Source organism: Oncorhynchus kisutch, linkage group LG15, assembly GCF_002021735.2.
Source record: "Oncorhynchus kisutch isolate 150728-3 linkage group LG15, Okis_V2, whole genome shotgun sequence".
NCBI lineage: Eukaryota > Metazoa > Chordata > Actinopteri > Salmoniformes > Salmonidae > Oncorhynchus > Oncorhynchus kisutch.
The window spans coordinates 8,564,684-8,584,678 of NC_034188.2; the positions used below are offsets into that span (position 1 = coordinate 8,564,684).

The 19,995-nt window shown below is 43.8% G+C and overlaps 2 protein-coding genes across 31 annotated transcripts in view; one reads left to right on the forward strand and one right to left on the reverse strand.

The window, feature by feature from the left end:
- The window catches only part of LOC109878037 (TNFAIP3-interacting protein 1-like), a 35,869-nt gene extending 31,893 nt beyond the window's left edge, over window positions 1-3,976 (forward strand). For 6 of the 30 annotated variants that reach the window (XM_031789547.1, XM_031789545.1, XM_031789543.1 and 3 more), the window contains 3 exons: window positions 826-1,038; window positions 1,592-1,763; window positions 1,872-3,976. In XM_031789547.1, coding sequence (XP_031645407.1) covers window positions 826-1,038; window positions 1,592-1,763; window positions 1,872-1,912 — 426 coding nt within the window. In that variant the 3' untranslated portion in view covers window positions 1,913-3,976. Of the gene's footprint in view, window positions 1-825; window positions 1,764-1,871 lie in introns of all 30 variants that reach the window. The other 24 variants (XM_031789559.1, XM_020470264.2, XM_020470267.2 and 21 more) reach the window with 8 other exon arrangements.
- Window positions 3,977-4,093: 117 nt separating this feature from the next.
- On the reverse strand, window positions 4,094-16,626 carry LOC109878036 (glutathione peroxidase 3-like). The gene is made up of 5 exons (XM_031789568.1): window positions 16,462-16,626; window positions 11,261-11,411; window positions 9,534-9,651; window positions 8,281-8,380; window positions 4,094-5,047 (listed from the first exon to the last, which is right to left on the reverse strand). The coding sequence occupies exons 1-5, from the start codon at window positions 16,549-16,551 to the stop codon at window positions 4,817-4,819; spliced, it is 690 nt and encodes a 229-aa protein (XP_031645428.1). The 5' UTR covers window positions 16,552-16,626; the 3' UTR covers window positions 4,094-4,816.
- Between the last annotated feature and the right edge of the window lie 3,369 nt (window positions 16,627-19,995).

Sequence of the window (19,995 nt, forward strand, 5' to 3'; positions counted from 1 at the left end):
CGGGCCTCAGTCCCTTCTCATCTCCCACTATAGACGGGTACTGTAGTCACCGGGCCTCTTCTCATCTCCCGCTATAGACTGGTACTATAGTCACCGGGCCTCTTCTCATCTCCCACTATAGACGGGTACTGTAGTCACCGGGCCTCAGTCCCTTCTCATCTCCCACTATAGACGGGTACTGTAGTCACCGGGCCTCAGTCCCTTCTCATCTCCCGCTATAGACGGGTGCTGTAGTCACCGGGCCTCTTCTCATCTCCCACTATAGACGGGTACTATAGTCACCGGGCCTCTTCTCATCTCCCACCATAGACGGGTTTAGCTTGTCTTCACATGGCTGTGGTGATCCTAGTCCATTAGTACAGCTATTATAGGCTAACCCCTCAGTCAGACAGACAGGTTTACCACCACAGTCATGTGAAGACAAGCCCTCTCAGTCTAGTTTCACATGGCACTTAACGACATCCCTGAAGTAATGACAGCAATAGGATGGATGTTCTCCTGATTAGATAAGTACAAATGGCTGTGTGCTGTGCTTCACTTCCTGTCTGTTTTGAGGAGCACCAACTAGGGCTGTGCTTCACTTCCTGTCTGTTTTGAGGAGCACCAACTAGGGCTGTGCTTTACTCCAGTTAAATCTCAAACTACTGGAACATTCCTCTGCCTGTCTGAAAACAACCCCCTCTGTATTTCCAGACCTAGATCAACTAGATCTGTTGTATAAATCCAAGTGACTGGACGCTGTGCTTCCTCTACCTGCCTGCTTGCCCTGCTTTACTCTGCTCTGACCGGGGTCACCGAGGTGTGTGTCCCTGTGTTCCCTGGTAGGGCCAGCAGGAGAGGCGTACCTCAGACCCCTCCTCAGGCACCACGAACGGCCCTCTGAGCCCTCCCTACTATGGTCCCTTTATGCAGGTGGCTCCAGGAGGAGGCCCGGGACAGGACGTCCGGACAATACACCACCAACCCAGGATACTCAACATCGCCGCGGCCGCCGACAGTGTAGCGCAAACGGAACGTAGCGACTTCACACCGGTAAGGGTCCGTATCACAATAGATTTATTAGTGGAAACTGTTTTGCAATTGAAAACGAAAATAAGCGTTTTCTTATTGGACCTTTTTCAGGTTGTCGTTCCCTATTTTGGTTTGTTTTCTTGCGTTGTGGTTCCTAGTGAATATGATCCAGTGACCCAAATGGACCTCTAGCCACTAACCCCTAGATTATAGCGGCAGGGTAGCCTAGTGGTTAGAGCATTGGACTAGTAACCGAAAGGTTGCAAGTTCAAATCCCCGAGCTGACAAGGTACAAGGTACAAAATCTGTCGTTCTGCCCCTGAACAGGCAGTTAACCCACTGTTCCTAGGCCGTCCATTGAAAATAAGAATGTGATCTTAACTGATTTGCCTGGTTAAATAAAGGTAAAATAAATCAATAAAATAGCTACTGACAGAGACGGAGCGTTTTCCCTTTGCCACTAAGCAGCTACTAGCTGTTTTGGAGGCTTAGGCTAACGTAAGGCACTTTGTGACAATTTATGTAAAAAAGGACTTATATGAATAAAATCTGAATCCTGGTGCTGTCATCGTTCCCCCAGCCCAGAGGCCCCAGGTGGGCCGGCGCCGGGGATGGTTCCAGACCTCCACCAGAGAACATGGGTACGCTGACACAACAGATGGCTGTGAAAAAAGGGTTGCAAACTTCTGGAAAACCTGGTTGGAAGATCACCCGGAAGCAGGAAATTCTGGATCCTCCAACCAGGATATCTGGTTGGGAAAAGTTACCTGAATATTTGTTTGTTTGTTGCAAAACTCTCTCGTTCTCTTGAGTGGCTGATTGCTTAAGAGCTAAACTTTTTCCTCTACTCTTGTCTATAGATCAGTCCACCGCAACTGCGTTTGGAAGAAGAGAGCGATAGAATATTGACCCTGGAAAGCACTAAGGTCCTCTCTACCATTTGTTCTCTCACCGTGGAGCCAGCTGGGTGGTAGCAGCATGAATCAGTTAGTTTTCTGTTGACCAGGTGTGATTTGAACTATAATTTTCCTACTGAACTGTAGATATCCTGTTGTAATGTTGTTTATACTTGCCTTTTTATAAGCCTACTTGTGAAACACTGTTTTCGCTATTCAGAAATATATTATAATTTAGATGCATTTATTTTTTAACCTCTTCATTTTTGGGGGGAGATTCAACATCTGCTTCATATGATTCTATGCAGGAACTGAAGTCATTTGTGTGTAATAGGTTGAAATGATCCAAATGTAATATTTAAGACAATATACCCATGAGATTATCGGCTATTGACGATCGTCCCACTTGCAAAATATGTCCGTTTTTACAAAGCTGTTTTGGTTCTCGTAGGGTCAAAGGGTCTTATTATCCCATGTCAATAACAACAAGTACTACTTGTATTCATTCCGATTTATATAATGAAAAAAGATCAATTGCCTTGGAATTGGAATCTATAGAAATCGTAACCGTGGGATGTGTTCAGTACTGTTGGTGTTCTAGAACTCTACCACAAGTATAACTGTTCATACAGTGATTGTTATAACACATTAAATTTGGGAAGTGAATTTAGCTGGTATATCATGCCAAAAAAAATCATGGTTGTTTGTCGTCATTTATTTATAATCTACTGTTTTTTTGATGGTTGCATTGACTAAATGTAAATCACTTGTCTTTTAGTAATGCTGTTCTTTCTGTTAGTGTACTCCCAATATATTGTAGCTATTGACATCGTATGTTGGTTACACACATACATGCGCACGTACCCGATTGGCCAAAAATGACCAATGTAATTTCAATGCAACACCTTTTTTGATTATCGATTTCAATATGTATTGCTATCCTAAGGTAGATAAGTCCTCAACATATTTACCCCCAAAGCTGTCCAGTCATATGTCTGGAGGATTGGGTCATAGGTCGTAGTGTATCCAGGCTTTGTCCCAATAGTCTTTCCTGGCTTCCTTTCCTGGCTTCCTTTCCTTCCCTAATGCTGACAGTTGATAGCACTACAGTAGGCCTGTTCTGGTTGCTGTAAACGTTAGCCTACCTGAGCTAGCAGAGTATGGTCAGTATACTGTAGGAGCTGTAATATGTGCATTTTTATATTGAGTTAACAGGGTACAATTGGTCTCCATCATATTGCTTTTAACCTGTCAGTCTTTTTTTTTTTTTTCTGAGAATCTGCTAACCCCTAAGGATCAGTCAGTCAGCGATTACCTCCATGATAAACCACCTCAGCCAGACTCCCGGCCCTGGTCAAAAGTCCCTTTTCTATATAGGGAATAGGATGCTGTTTGGGACACATCCCTGTCTCTGCTGGCTTCTGTCTCAATCCTGTAGGATATTAGTATGGAGCTGCTGGTCTTATCTATCCGGCAGTCCTGTGAGCCTCTGTGATACCGTCAAGATCCGGTTTGAATTCCAAACCCAGCCTTGTACCTTACCCCAGGTACTTGTGTTGATCAGAGGATTGGATAGGTGTTGACAAAATGGCGTGGAGTTATTGCTACTATACTTTACGATGTTTTGATATCTTCCCTGGTGTCTGGAGTTTTCAGGGGCGAGGGGTTGGTCACTACCCCCTAGAGCCACCAATCCTTCTGATGTGTGATTTGGTTTGGTGGTGAACTAATCTCCCGAATCAAAGCTACATAGGATTGCATATGTATGGGCATTATAAACCTTTACCAGTCTGAATGCAACATACACAAAGATGGGTGTTTAATTCACAATGTTCACTGTAAATCCAGTTGGATCAAACTTATTTTTTTAAGAGACGTTAGATTCCAGAATGGTTGAATTGCTCTTTGAAAGGAATGCCTTGGTTTTTCTCCCCCTCTGGCAGTGGTCTTTTTCTAGTTTGTAATTCTGGAGTGTTTGCAGGAGGCAAAAAGCACATTACTGATGTGATGAGACTTTTTGTATTTAAACTGGCTTAATAAACATATCCTGAATGTCTTCGTACATCTTACTCTGGTGGTCATCTTCATTTTAAAAAAAAGTTCTTTGTTGACCTAGACATTTTGTGAAAGCATTTGAGTGGCCACACACACACCACAGTTCATCATCGTTTACAGGAACAACTTGGCACCATGTTATACTGACGTGATTTATTGACATTAATTAGTCAGGCAGCAGCACTGGGTGGCAGGACCAGGAGGTAACATGGCTCCCAGGGTTACCAGGCCCAGCCTGAATGCACTGAAGGACTGGCCTGGACCCTAGAACTCAGGTTTGGCACCACAGACGCGCTGTTTTCAAGCCTCACCTTCATACAACATGCCACCTCCTCTACGACCAGCGACCCTTTACCCACAACCAGCCTTTCATTTGAATTGATTGACATTTTCTTCTACAAATCAGTTGAATGATGTTCTATAATACACAGACATGGCTTGTCAGAGGGTTTTTGACAAGCCATGGGAAAAAAGTTAAATGACATTGGTTTCCTTGATCCAGATGAAGCCTACTCTTGGAATAAAATGACAGCATACTCATTGGAGAATTTCCATTGAAAGTGCTGTTTAGTCCAGAAAGAGGTGTAATCTGGACCCTGGACACCAGTCCAGTGTTTTCATGTATCTAAAAAGGTGAATCTAATAAATCTTTAGGCTGAATTTCAATACAGGAATTTACTCCACTGAAATGGAATCGACCCCAGCCCTGATAACACAGGCTGCATCCTAAACGGCACCATATTCCCAATATAGTGCACTACTTTTGACCAGAGCCCTGTGGGCCCTGGTGAATTTCCAGTAGTGCACTATCTTGGGATTAGGGTGCCATTTGGGACACATCGGCACATAAAATCTTAGTCAATGTTCTGCTGGGTGGACTGGGAGAAGAGTTGACGGAAGTATTTGAGGATGTCCTCCCGAACCTCAGACACTGGGACCCGGGGGAACCACCTCATCACGGGCTTCCCATCCGGTCCGACCAGGAACTTCTCAAAGTTCCACTTGATGTCGTTGATCTTCAGGGGCTCCCAGAACAGCCTGTTGGTGGGGTTCTCAAAGCTGTCCCCTACTGGCGGGCAGGAGTTCTAGAAGACAGGGTTATAGGGTTAGAACAGTTCTAGAAGACAGGGTTAGAACAGTTCTAGAAGACAGGGTTATAGATCTAGAAGACAGGGTTAGAACAGTTCTAGAAGACAGGGTTAAAGGGTTAGAACAGTTCTAGAAGACAGGGTTAAAGGGTTAGAACAGTTCTAGAAGACAGGGTTAAAGGGTTAAACAGTTTGTTCTAGAAGACAAGGTTAGAACAATTCTAGAAGACAGGGTTAGAACAGTTCTAGAAGACAGGGTTATAGGGTTAGAACAGTTCTAGAAGACAGGGTTATAGGGTTAGAACAGTTCTAGAAGACAGGGTTATAGGGTTAGAACAGTTCTAGAAGACAGGGTTAAAGGGTTAGAACAGTTTGTTCTAGAAGACAAGGTTAGAACAGTTTGTTCTAGAAGACAAGGTTAGAACAGTTCTAGAAGACAGGGTTAGAACAGTTCTAGAAGACAGGGTTAGAACAGTTCTAGAAGACAGGGTTAGAACAGTTCTAGAAGGCAGGGTTAGAACAGTTCTAGAAGGCAGGGTTAGAACAGTTCTAGAAGGCAGGGTTAGAACAGTTCTAGAAGGCAGGGTTATAGGGTTAGAACAATTCTAGAAGACGGTTAGAACAGTTCTAGAAGACAGGGTTAGAACAGTTCTAGAAGACAGGGTTAGAACAGTTCTAGAAGGCAGGGTTAGAACAGTTCTAGAAGACAGGGTTAGAACAGTTCTAGAAGATAGGGTTAGAACAATTCTAGACGACAGGGTTCTTGGGTTAGAACAATTCTAGAAGACAGGATTATAGGGTTAAAACAGTTCTAGAAGACAGGGTTAGAACAGTTCTAGAAGACAGGGTTAGAACAATTCTATAAGACAGGGTTATTGGGTTAGAACAATTCTAGAAGACAGGGTTATAGGGTTAGAACAGTTCTAGAAGACAGGGTTATAGGGTTAGAACAGTTCTAGAAGACAGGGTTAGAACAATTCTAGAAGACAGGGTTAGAACAGTTCTAGAAGACAGGGTTATAGGGTTAGAACAATTCTAGAAGACAGGGTTATTGGGTTAACAGTTCTAGAAGACAGGGTTATAGTGTTAGAACAATTCTAGAAGACAGGGTTAGAACAGTTCTAGAAGACAGGGTTATTGTGTTAGAACAATTCTAGAAAACAGGGTTAGAACAGTTCTAGAAGACAGGGTTAGAACTACCGTTGGGTGGGTTATGTTGTCCTATCAGAAGGATGTTACGAGAGCTACAGGAAGGATCCCAAGTTATACTCTTTTTGTCCAGAGTGCATGAGATACATGGGCTAAAAATACTGGGACAAAGGGGTGCTGTTTCGCTCGCTCTGACGCTTTTTTCTTGTTCACATTTTTGGTTAAGCATGGTTTCCCTTGGCAACCATGAATAGAGCCAGTGTTGTAGGCCTAATGACACCTGCTGAATGTCATTACAGTTGTCTGTCCATAATAAAAGCACTTCTCTACTTTCTTAACAGAAATATCAACAAGCCAGGTCCTACAGGCTCTAGTTTTGTCCCACCTGGACTACTGTTCAGTAGTGTGGTCAGGTGCCACAAAGAGGGATCTCTAAAAATTACACCCGTCTCAGAACAGGGCAACACAGCTGGCCCTTAAATGTACACATAGAGCTAACATTAATAATATGTATGTCGATCTCTCATGGCTGAAAGTGGAGGAGAGATTGATCACTTTCAGCCACTGAATGCACCAAGCTGTCTGTTTAAACAAGCACACAGCTCAGACACCCATTCATACCCCACAAGACATGCCACCAAAGATATATTCACAATCTCCAAGTCCAGAACAGACTATGGGAGACACACAGTACGACATAGAGCCATGACTACATGGAACTCTATTCCACATAAGCTAACTGATGCAAGCGGTAAAATTAGATTTAAAAAATGACAAAATACCCCTTATGAAACAGCAGGGACTGTGAAGAGACACACACATAAGACACACTCTACACACATGTGCACATGGGTGTCGATGGCAGGAACTAATGGGGATCGATGGCAGGAACTAATGGGGATCTATAATAAACACCATGAAGAGTAGCTGCTGCCTTGGCAGGAACTAATGGGGATCTATAATAAACACCATGAAGAGTAGCTGCTGCCTTGGCAGGAACTAATGGGGATCTATAATAAACACCATGAAGAGTAGCTGCTGCCTTGGCAGGAACTAATGGGGATCTATAATAAACACCATGAAGAGTAGCTGCTGCCTTGGCAGGAACTAATGGGGATCTATAATAAACCCCAGGAAGAGTAGCTGCTGCCTTGGCAGGAACTAATGGGGATCTATAATAAACACCATGAAGAATAGCTGCTGCCTTGGCAGGAACTAATGGGGATCTATAATAAACCCCAGGAAGAGTAGCTGCTGCCTTGGCAGGAACTAATGGGGATCTATAATAAACCCCAGGAAGAGTAGCTGCTGCCTTGGCAGGAACTAACAGGGATCCATAATAAACCCCAGGAAGAGTAGCTGCTGCCTTGGCAGGAACTAATGGGGATCCATAATAAACCCCAGGAAGAGTAGCTGCTGCCTTGGCAGGAACTAATGGGGATCCATAATAAACCCCAGGAAGAGTAGCTGCTGCCTTGGGAGGAATACGAAATACAAATGACCCTGTTTGTAACAGAGGTCTCTTTCCATTCATTAAATGGCACGTGCACAGTGCACTGTTTGGATGCTGGGATTATTTGGAGTGGACGAACATGAGCAGCCGGAGGTAGCCTACTTTTTGAAGTGATTTATTTGACAATCAGATGAAAACATCATGACTGGTTGTGTTCATGCCACAATAAAAAATGTAATACATTTGTACCATTAAATGACATGGCTTTACTGTTAGACCTATTAAAAACAATGTCTGTACCCAATAGACACAGTGAATGTTACGGTATAGTTCTCTCTGTGTAATCCACTTCCGTTTCTGTTACAGAGTGATTTTGCCAGCTGTCACAGCCACAGTATCTGTCCAATAATTCAGTCAGGATTATAGTGGGAATCTGACCAGGTAAATCGCCCACAAAGTGTTATTGACTCCCCTGTACACTAGGATGACAACAATCAGTCAACTTGTTTCTGATAACTTTCCAATGTTGAAGTTTTCCAGAAGTCCTTGGTTGAAGGTTTTGGGATTTCTGGAAAACCTGGGAATATTGAGTGCGTTTCCTGAACACTTTCTCTAAACACTTGCTTACTTTAAGGAAAGTGTAGACTCCTTGTTCTGTGTCTCCGTTCACATCCCCCCTCTGGAACAGCAGGAAGTTTGGAACAAATCCATTTCCTGGTCGGACATGCCTGGAACCCAAGGAGAGAGAAAGATACACTTATCACTGGGCTGCCTCCCAAATTGTACTCTATTCCCTATATAGTCCCCTACTTTTGACCAGGGCCCATAAGGTTCTGACCAGGGCCCATAAGGTTCTGACCAGGGCCCATAAGGATCTGACCAGGCCCCATACGGATCTGACCAGGCTCTGACAAGGCCCCATGAGGCTCTGACCAGGCCCCATAAGGCTCTGACCAGGCTCTGACAAGGCCCCATAAGGCTTTGACCAGGCCCCATAAGGCTCTGACCAGGCCCCATAAGGCTCTGACCAGGCCCCATAAGGCTCTGACCAGGCCCCATAAGGCTTTGACCAGGCCCCATAAGGCTTTGACCAGGCCCCATAAGGCTTTGACCAGGCCCCATAAGGCTTTGACCAGGCCCCATAAGGATCTGACCAGGCCCCATAAGGATCTGACCAGGCCCCATAAGGATCTGACCAGGCCCCATAAGGATCTGACCAGGCCTCATAATGCTCTGGTCAAAAGTAGCACGCTATTTAGGGAATAGGGTGCCATTTGGGACACAAACACTGGCTAGACATGCTTTTGAGAACTTAAAGGACCTTTTTAATGGGTGCCAAACTCACTAAGCTATTGCCCTAGATAGACAGACTATGTGACACGAACACAAACCACAACACTGTTAAGCTTCTTAAACATACAATCTCTGCTTTTACTAGAGGTTAACAACCCAGGTTATAAACCCAAATATACCGAAGGCAGACACTGGTGAAACCAGGGTTAACAGTCTGGTGAACATGGGGTTTAAGCTGGCCAGGGGTAGAGTCTAAGGTGGGCTAGAGGGACCAGATACCATAGGAATGTTGCTTATTCTCAGAGCGAGCTATACTTTAGGGATCTGTATATCGCATCTCAGAAACTGATCTCCCAATCCTGGGATGTTTTTCACAAACTAAATGAAGCTCTGTTGATTGACAGAGGATTTGCCTTTATTGGCATGCAAGACACTTGCATTAGTTTCAGGTTTATTTCACCTTCATAATAAAAACATTGGTAATGTACAGTATATCATACAGTATATCATATACATTAGACCACTTTATATGTATTTTGAATGACTGTTCAATTGTTAAAGGGTCTTTGAGAGACAAACAATACTTACTTTAGAGTGGCCAGAATCTCATGATTTTCTCCTGGCTCCTGTTTTCCAAACTGATTGGAGGGGAACCCGAGAATGGTAAACCCATAATCCTTCATCTCCTCGTGTAGTGCATTCAACTCTGATTAGATCACACACACACACACACACACATACACACACACAGCTGGATTAAAGATTTTATAATAGAAAGATGACACAACAACAAGATCAATCCCATAAACCCCTTTGGGTAACTTGAGGTCAAAAATCTGGATTTCTAAACAATGTACATTAAAGTAGGGCGTATACTACAGTTAGGTAGGTAGGTATATATACTACAGTTCCCCTGTTCTGATCACACATGGACTAGCCTTTGTCTTTGTTGCTGAGCACTCTAGGGGCTCCATTCCTAGGATCAGAACCGACATCTGCATTGCGGTTGTTTTTTAAATGTGTCGTGAGTTGAAACTGCGTTAGCTCTGTCAAATCCACAAGCGGCTCCCGGCATTATACCTAAAGCGGACATTGCCATTGGCCGCATGGAGTCGCATTAACAGCCTTTGTTTACAATCTCCAACACTGGAATGTGAGATGTAATCTGCACCTCCATTAGGCTGATAGAAATCCTCATGATTTCGTTTAATGATTTTTCAATTAGAACGTCATTATTTCTATATAGCCTGAACACTTCCTCCTTCTGGGTGTGGCTTCCTGACAATGATTACAAGAGCAGCAGCTCACCGATCTGACAGCTCCAAAGCAGTTCCCACCTCCAAAACAGCCAAAACGTCAGCTATGCGGGTGACAGCTATCGCCGGTTAACGCTTGATCGGATTGAATCTAGGCCTCAGTCAGTCAAGCCTGTTAGTCTATGTGTGGACTTGCTCATTGTAAGAGGGATATACATGGTTTTGGGGATTAAACGAAGTGTGGGTAAGGTTGGGCTGTATCCAGATGTTCATGTTTCCTGTACCATACTAGGGTATACGGTAGTATTGAATTTGCACACAAGCGGTGCTATTAAAAAAACTATTTATAGGCAACAGGCATCTTGAACCAGGAGGGGATTGAATGTCTGCTATAATAATCAAGAAGCTTGATCTTGACATCTAGTCACTTAGCTAGTAGGTTAGCAAAGCAGATGCATAGCTGGAGCCCTGACCTGGATATAATAGGATTTGATTATATCTATGATTATATTTATTCTATCTCTTAGTTATAAGCAGTGGCGTAGCACGCACGTCGGTATTGGAAATCATACAGCCTGGTATTTTGAAATTCCCTGGTATACGGTATACCGCCCAAGACTATAAGCGTGGGGCCAGTCTACTGTGAAGCCTCGAGTTAGCCTACTGCATTCTGCTAGCTCCACTGTTAGCCTACTGCATTCTGCTAGCTCCACTGTTAGCCTACTGCATTCTGCTAGCTCCACTGTTAGCCTACTGCATTCTGCTAACTCCACTGTTAGCCTACTGCAGCTTGCTAACTCCACTGTCAGCCTACTGCAGCTTGCTAACTCCACTGTTAGCCTACTGCAGCTTGCTAACTCCACTGTTAGCCTACTGCAGCTTGCTAACTCCACTGTTAGCCTACTGCAGCTTGCTAACTCCACTGTTAGCCTACTGCAGCTTGCTAACTCCACTGTTAGCCTACTGCAGTTTGCTAACTCCACTGTTAGCCTACTGCAGCTTGCTAACTCCACTGTTAGTATACTGTTATAATGTTAGTCTTAAACCAGACAGTCTTACCCAGGTACTGGAAGGTGAGTCCTCAGTAAGTGGCTACGTTGACGAAGAGGACGGTCTTCCCCATGTACTCACTGAGGGAGACTGAACGACTCCCATTCAGTGTCTTAGCTTTGTAGTTATAGATCGTGCCATCTTTAGATGGATCACACACCTGAGGATCAACACACACACATTTAAACGGGTTATGCATATTCTCTGCTGTATAGCCATTTTCCCTGAAGTGTCTTTATTTATGCATATACTTTCTTGTGGTGCTATCAGCTGTTCGTCTTTAGAAAATAGGTCAAAACACATAGAACCAGTTTTCAATCTTCAACAAAAATCTAAACTAATCAATGACATCCAATAGTGATATCTGTGCCTCCTAATTAACCAAGAATGTAACCACTAGTATTCTACTTTCTTTACATAATGAATAATGTGTATTTCTCTGTCTAGGGTCCTCGACTAAAATACATCTTGGTCAACCGAGTGTCGTCTGTTCTTTCGACCAATAGATTTTTCCATGTATATATATATACACATACATACACACCCTATGTGTTGTATTATATATGCACTGAGCTTGTCTGATGCTTTAAACCAGGGGATGTCCAACTCATTCCATGGAGAGCCTAGTGTCTGCTGGTTTTTGGTTTTTCCCTTCAATTAAGACTTAGACAACCAGGTGATTTCCTTACAAATCAGTGACCTTAATGCATTAATCAACCACAAGGGAAGACCGAACACCCGCAGACACTTGGCCCTTGACCGAATGACATGCGCTTTCAGCACGTTGGATAAAATAATAAACACATAAATGACTCAAGAGGGAGCCAGAGATCAAGATAACCAGAAGAAAAAGGTATTCACAACCCCCCCCCCTCCTCCTCCCGCTGCTGCTGGCCTGTCAATACGCTCCTGAAGGTGCGGGTAATAGGCTACACTAGGGGCCGGCAACCTTTTTCATGTGGAATGCCAATTTATCTTACCATTTCTACCAAACCAATTATGATGTTCATGTGCACATTTTCGTAGAACAATTTAATTTAAATTATAATAACGTATCTGTTCTATTGCCAACTAGGTCAAATTAGCCTACATAAAGCCAACAAATAAAAATATTGCAAGTAGAAAATATATCCTATAAATCACACTGGCTAAGCATGGGGGTTTGTTCATGTTCTTCAACTGCATTTATCTCTCTACTCCTGTCTGCAATGAACTTGAAACATTGTATCAACTATCAACTGGGTCTGGCTTGAGCTAGGCTATCGAACTTGCAACATTGTATTAACTATTCTGGGCCCTCAAAGTTGCCCTCTGTAACGGCTTTATTCTTCCTCGTCTGAGGAGGAGGAGTAGGAAGGATCGGAGGACCAAAATGCAGCGTGGTATGTATCCATAATGTAATTTAATGAGAATGAATACAGAATACAAAAAGAACAAGAGAAACAAAATGAAAACCGAAACAGTCCCGAATGGTGCAAACACTGAAACGGAAAATATATCACCCACAAAACACATGTGGGAAAAGGCTACCCAAGTATGATTCTCAATCAGAGACAACTAACGACACCTGCCTCTGATTGAGAACCATCCCGGGGTACATGGCACCAGCCCTACGCATGGTGTCCCCGGTTCGCCAGCACAGCCCAGTGCGGTCTATTCCACCTCGCCGCACTGGCCTGGCAATCTTCTCAATTGGATTGAGGTCTGGGCTTTGACTAGGCCATTCCAAGACATTTAAATGTTTCCCCTTAAACCACTCGAGTGTTGCTTTAGCAGTATGCTTAGGGTCATTGTCCTGCTGGAAGGTGAACCATCCCAGTCTCAAATCTATGGAAGACTGAAACAGGTTTCCCTCAAGAATTTCCCTATATTTAACGCCATCCATCATTCCTTCAATTCTGACCAGTTTCCCAATCCCTGCCAATGAAAAACATCCCCACAGCATGATGCTGTCACCATCATGCTTCACTGTAGGGATGGTGTTCTTGGGGTGATGAGAGGTGTTGAGTTTGCGCCAGACATAGTATTTTCCTTGATGGCCAAAAAACAAAATTTGACCAAAGTACCTTCTTTCATATGTTTGGGGAGTCTCCAACATGCCTTTTGGCAAACACCAAACATGTCTGCTTATTTTTTTCTGGACACTCTTCCGTAAAGCCCCGCTCTGTGGAGTGTACGGCTTAAAGTGGTCCTATGGACATATACTCCAATCTCCGCTGTGGAGCTTTGCAGCTCCTTCTGGGTTATCTTTAGTCTCTTTGTTGCCTCTCTGATTAATGCCCTCCTTGCCTGGTCTGTCAGTTTTGGTGGGCGGCCCTCTTTTGGCGGGTTTGTTGTGGTGCCATATTCTTTCAATTTTTTAATAATGGATTTAATGGTGCTCCGTGGGATGTTCAAAGTTTCGGTTATTTTTTTATAACCCAACCCTGATCTGTACTTCTCCACAACTTTTTCCCTGACCAGTTTGAGCTCCTTGAGCTCCTTGGTCTTCATAGTCCTGCTTGCTTGGTGGTGCCCCTTGCTTAGTGGTGTTGCAGACTCTGGGGCCTTTCAGAACAGGTGTATATATACTGAGATCATGTGACATATCATGTGGCACTTAGATTACACACAGGTGAACTTTATTTAACTAATTATGTGACTTCTGAAGGTAATTGTTTGCATGAGATCTTATTTAGGGGCTTCATAGCAAAGGGGGTGAATACATATTTCCGAATACATACTCCCACTTTTTCTATTTTTTCTCATTTTTAAAATAAGTCATTTTTTTCATTTCACTTCACCAATTTGGACTATTTTGTCCATGACATGAAATCCAAATACATTTAAATTACAGGCTGTAATGCAACAAAATAGGAAAAACGCCAAAGGGGATGAATACTTTTGCAAGGCACTGTAGGTTGTGAGCTCAAAAGTGTCCACAATGAGAATGGTAAAGGACTGTACGCTATAGGTCAACCGAGTGTCGTCTGTTCTTTCGACCAATAGATGTTTTCCATATATATATATATATATACACACCCTATGTGTTGTATTATATATGCACTGAGCTTGTCTGATGCTTTAAACCAGGGGATGTCCAACTCATTCCATGGAGAGCCTAGTGTCTGCTGGTTTTTCCCTTCAATTAAGACTTAAACAACCAGGTGATTTCCTTACGAATCAGTGACCTTAATTCATCAATCAACCACAAGGGAAGACTGAAAACCCGCAGACACTTGGCCCTTGACCGAATGACCATATATATATATATATATATATATATATATATATATACAAAAGTATGTGGACACCCCTTCAAATTAGTGGATTCTAATATTTCAGCCACACCCATTGTTGATAGGTGTAAAAACAAATGCACACCGCCATGCAATCTCCATAGACAAACATTGGCAGTAAAATGGCCTTACTGAAGAGCTCAGTGACTTTGAACGTGGCACCATCATACAATGCCACCTTTCCAACAAGTCAGTTTGTCAAATTTCTGCCCTGCTAGAGCTGTCCAGGTCAACTGTAAGTGCTGTTATTGTGAAGTAGAAACGTCTAGGAGCAACAAAGGCTCAGCCGCGAAGTGGTAGTCCACACAAGCTGCCAGAACGGTACCGTTCTTTGGACACCGGAGCAGTGGAAACGCGTTCTCTGTCTGGAGTGATGAATCACGCTTCACCATCTGGCAGTCTGACGGAAGAATCTGGGTTTGGCAGATGCTCAGGAGAACGCTACCTACCCAAATGCATAGTGCCAACTGTAAAGTGTGGTGGAGGAATCATGTCTGGGGCTGTTTTCCATGGTTTGGCCTTGGCCCCTTAGTTCCAGTGAAGTATTTACGCTACAACATACAATCACATTCTAGACGATTCTGTGCTTCCAACTTTGTGGCAACAGTTTGGGGAAGGCCCTTTTCTGTTTCGCATGGCAATGCCCCGTGTGCACAAAGCTTGGTCCATACAGAAATGGATTGTTGAGATCGGTGTGGAAGAACTTGACTGGCCTGCACAGAGACATGACCTCAACACCATCAAACACCTGTGTGATGAATTGGAACGGTGACTGCTAGCCAGGCCTAATCGCCCAACATCAGTGCCCAACCTCACTAATGCTTGTGGCTGAATGGAAGCAAGTCCCACCAGTAATGTTCCAGCATCAAGTGGAAAGCCTTCCCAGAAGAGTGGAGGCTGTTATAGCAGCAAAGCGGGGACCAATACCATTTTAAATGCCCACGATATTTGAATGAGATGTTCGACGAGCCGGTGTCCACATACTTTTGGTCATGTAGTGTATATTGGATAAATTACGTAACCAAACAAACATTGTAGATTCACACAATTAAGTTATGAAACAATGAATGCGAGTGAAATGGCGGGAGAGAGCGCACTCTGGAGAGAGACGTGCCTTGTGCATTTTAGCTGCACTCACCTTATTGACTCAACATTTTAAATTATACCCAAGGAAAATTATCTTCACACACAGGCTTACTGTAGGCCTAAGGAATACTCTCACAAACGGTGTCAGGTCCAAAGCAGTAGTCACTTATGGAAAAGCAATGCAATTGAGAAACGAATGCAATTCACTTATCAATTTTATCAAATTACTTGGCTACCAAGACAAATAGTCTCGCGGCACGCGTGCTTCACGGACTGTTCCATACGCAATGGATTAGTCCACTGAGACTGGCGCAAATCTGTCAGGAAAGGTATCTCATGTGCCATGAAAAATTTAATAAATTGCGACTGCTTGACAACAACAAAAAAATCTCAGTCAGCCAACAGTTTATTGACCAAATAATCAACTAGTCGACTAAACAGGGTCAGCCCTAATTGTATCTGTCGGATGGTGTTTTTTTTTTATTACGATTATCAGGTGGCCAGTGGTTTTCTGGAAACGTCCATTCCAACGACGTGTCACTTACAATGATAGTAAGATAACAGCCGAGTTTTGCGTAATGGTTCGCGTGACGCTCCAAGGATTGGAGTCAATGTTTAGTCCCCCCGATAGAAATAATAAATTTAACAGCATCCACTGGATTGTGAAATAAACAGAATCATAACTGACTACACCAAAACGATAAAAACAAAGTGCCACCTGTAATATATTAGCCTATGTAGCAATTTAGTTCTCCCAACCATATTTGTCAAATGAAATTATATTGTGTCAATCGTAATATCACTAGGCTATATAATATATTAATCAATTTACAGAAGGGAAATTACCTGACTGAGTGAGTCGCCTGCAGCCCAAGGCTTTAACAGCCCCAGTAGAACCAGAGGTAGGACCCACATACTCTCCTGCATGCCCCGCATCGTGAAAGTGAGAGGGACCTGTCCGCTCCTTCTCCTTCCCCTGGGACCTGGTTAATCATCTATTCAGTGTGATCTCTCCACGCAGTGACAACAGGCTGACGCACATTTCACTCTCAGCCAATACAAATCCAGAGCCCAGTCTCCAATGTTTTTTTTTTCTCTCACTGGGGTTCGTGTTGTTATTTATCACTTTTATAGTGCTGAAGACTGCCTTTTGACATAGAGTAGGCATCCAAAGAGGTCAGTCGCCACACACACTGACAAATGACAAAATAGATATCGAGAGAGGTCAGTCACCACACGCTATTCACAGCAGCACATCAGCAGTTATTTTTAGTCTTTTTCTCTTCTAATCAAAATCTGATGTCTATCATCATCACCATGTTTGATGTGGCAGAGATACATTTACAATTAATTCATTCTACTAAATAAGCAACCAGAATGTGTTGGGAGAAGTAGGCCTACCAGAATGTGTTTGGAGAAGTAGGCCTACCAGAATGTGTTGGGAGAAGTAGGCCTACCAGAATGTGTTGGGAGAAGTAGGCCTACCATAATGTGTTGGGAGAAGTAGTCCTACCATAATGTGTTGGGAGAAGTAGACCTACCAGAATGTGTTGGGAGAAGTAGACCTACCAGAATGTGTTGGGAGAAGTAGTCCTACCGTAATGTGTTGGGAGAAGTAGACCTACCATAATGTGTTGGGAGAAGTAGACCTACCAGAATGTGTTGGGAGAAGTAGACCTACCATAATGTGTTGGGAGAAGTAGACCTACCAGAATGTGTTGGGAGAAGTAGGCCTACCAGAATGTGTTGGGAGAAGTAGACCTACCAGAATGTGTTGGGAGAAGTAGACCTACCAGAATGTGTTGGGAGAAGTAGACCTACCAGAATGTGTTGGGAGAAGTAGACCTACCAGAATGTGTTGGGAGAAGTAGACCTACCAGAATGTGTTGGGAGAAGTAGACCTACCAGAATGTGTTGGGAGAAGTAGACCTACCAGAATGTGTTGGGAGAAGTAGACCTACCAGAATGTGTTGGGAGAAGTAGACCTACCAGAATGTGTTGGGAGAAGTAGGCCTACCAGAATGTGTTGGGAGAAGTAGACCAACCATAATGTGTTGGGAGAAGTAGACCTACCATAATGTGTTGGGAGAAGTAGGCCTACCATAATGTGTTGGGAGAAGTAGGCCTACCAGAATGTGTTGGGAGAAGTAGGCCTACCATAATGTGTTGGGAGAAGTAGACCTACCATAATGTGTTGGGAGAAGTAGACCTACCATAATGTGTTGGGAGAAGTAGACCTACCAGAATGTGTTGGGAGAAGTAGACCTACCATAATGTGTTGGGAGAAGTAGACCTACCATAATGTGTTGGGAGAAGTAGACCTACCAGAATGTGTTGGGAGAAGTAGGCCTACCATAATGTGTTGGGAGAAGTAGACCTACCATAATGTGTTGGGAGAAGTAGGCCTACCATAATGTGTTGGGAGAAGTAGGCCTACCAGAATGTGTTGGGAGAAGTAGACCTACCATAATGTGTTGGGAGAAGTAGACCTACCAGAATGTGTTGGGAGAAGTAGACCTACCATAATGTGTTGGGAGAAGTAGGCCTACCATAATGTGTTGGGAGAAGTAGGCCTACCATAATGTGTTGGGAGAAGTAGACCTACCATAATGTGTTGGGAGAAGTAGGCCTACCATAATGTGTTGGGAGAAGTAGACCTACCATAATGTGTTGGGAGAAGTAGACCTACCATAATGTGTTGGGAGAAGTAGGCCTACCATAATGTGTTGGGAGAAGTAGTCCTACCATAATGTGTTGGGAGAAGTAGGCCTACCATAATGTGTTGGGAGAAGTAGACCTACCATAATGTGTTGGGAGAAGTAGGCCTACCATAATGTGTTGGGAGAAGTAGGCCTACCATAATGTGTTGGGAGAAGTAGGCCTACCATAATGTGTTGGGAGAAGTAGGCCTACCATAATGTGTTGGGAGAAGTAGGCCTACCATAATGTGTTGGGAGAAGTAGACCTACCATAATGTGTTGGGAGAAGTAGGCCTACCAGAATGTGTTGGGAGAAGTAGACCTACCAGAATGTGTTGGGAGAAGTAGTCCTACCATAATGTGTTTGGAGAAGTAGGCCTACCAGAATGTGTTGGGAGATAGTAGGCCTACCAGAATGTGTTGGGAGAAGTAGGCCTACCATAATGTGTTGGGAGAAGTAGGCCTACCAGAATGTGTTGGGAGATAGTAGGCCTACCAGAATGTGTTGGGAGAAGTAGGCCTACCATAATGTGTTGGGAGAAGTAGGCCTACCAGAATGTGTTGGGAGAAGTAGGCCTACCAGAATGTGTTGGGAGAAGTAGGCCTACCAGAATGTGTTGGGAGATAGTAGGCCTACCAGAATGTGTTGGGAGAAGTAGGCCTACCGGAATGTGTTGGGAGAAGTAGGCCTACCGGAATGTGTTGGGAGAAGTAGACCTACCATAATGTGTTGGGAGAAGTAGACCTACCATAATGTGTTGGGAGAAGTAGACCTACCATAATGTGTTGGGAGAAGTAGGCCTACCAGAATGTGTTGGGAGAAGTAGGCCTACCAGAATGTGTTGGGAGAAGTAGGCCTACCAGAATGTGTTGGGAGAAGTAGGCCTACCATAATGTGTTGGGAGAAGTAGACCTACCATAATGTGTTGGGAGAGAGTAGGCCTACCATAATGTGTTGGGAGAAGTAGGTCTACCAGAATGTGTTGGGAGAAGTAGACCTACCATAATGTGTTGGGAGAAGTAGACCTACCAGAATGTGTTGGGAGAAGTAGACCTACCAGAATGTGTTGGGAGAAGTAGACCTACCAGAATGTGTTGGGAGAAGTAGACCTACCAGAATGTGTTGGGAGAAGTAGACCTACCAGAATGTGTTGGGAGAAGTAGACCTACCAGAATGTGTTGGGAGAAGTAGACCTACCAGAATGTGTTGGGAGAAGTAGACCTACCAGAATGTGTTGGGAGATAGTAGGCCTACCATAATGTGTTGGGAGAAGTAGGCCTACCATAATGTGTTGGGAGAAGTAGGCCTACCATAATGTGTTGGGAGAAGATGGCCTACCAGAATGTGTTGGGAGAAGATGGCCTACCAGAATGTGTTGGGAGAAGTAGGCCTACAAGAATGTGTTGGGAGAAGTAGGCCTACCAGAATGTGTTGGGAGAAGTAGGCCTACCATAATGTGTTGGGAGAAGATGGCCTACCAGAATGTGTTGGGAGAAGTAGGCCTACAAGAATGTGTTGGGAGAAGTAGGCCTACCAGAATACATCATGTCACTAATATATTTAACTGCCTCCTTCAGTTTTCTGCTGTTACCATGGTGAGCTGAGCCTATTGAACGTGTCTAGAACATTTGTTAGGTATGGGCAAATGTTCTCATTAGACAAAAAACTGCCCAGTCATGG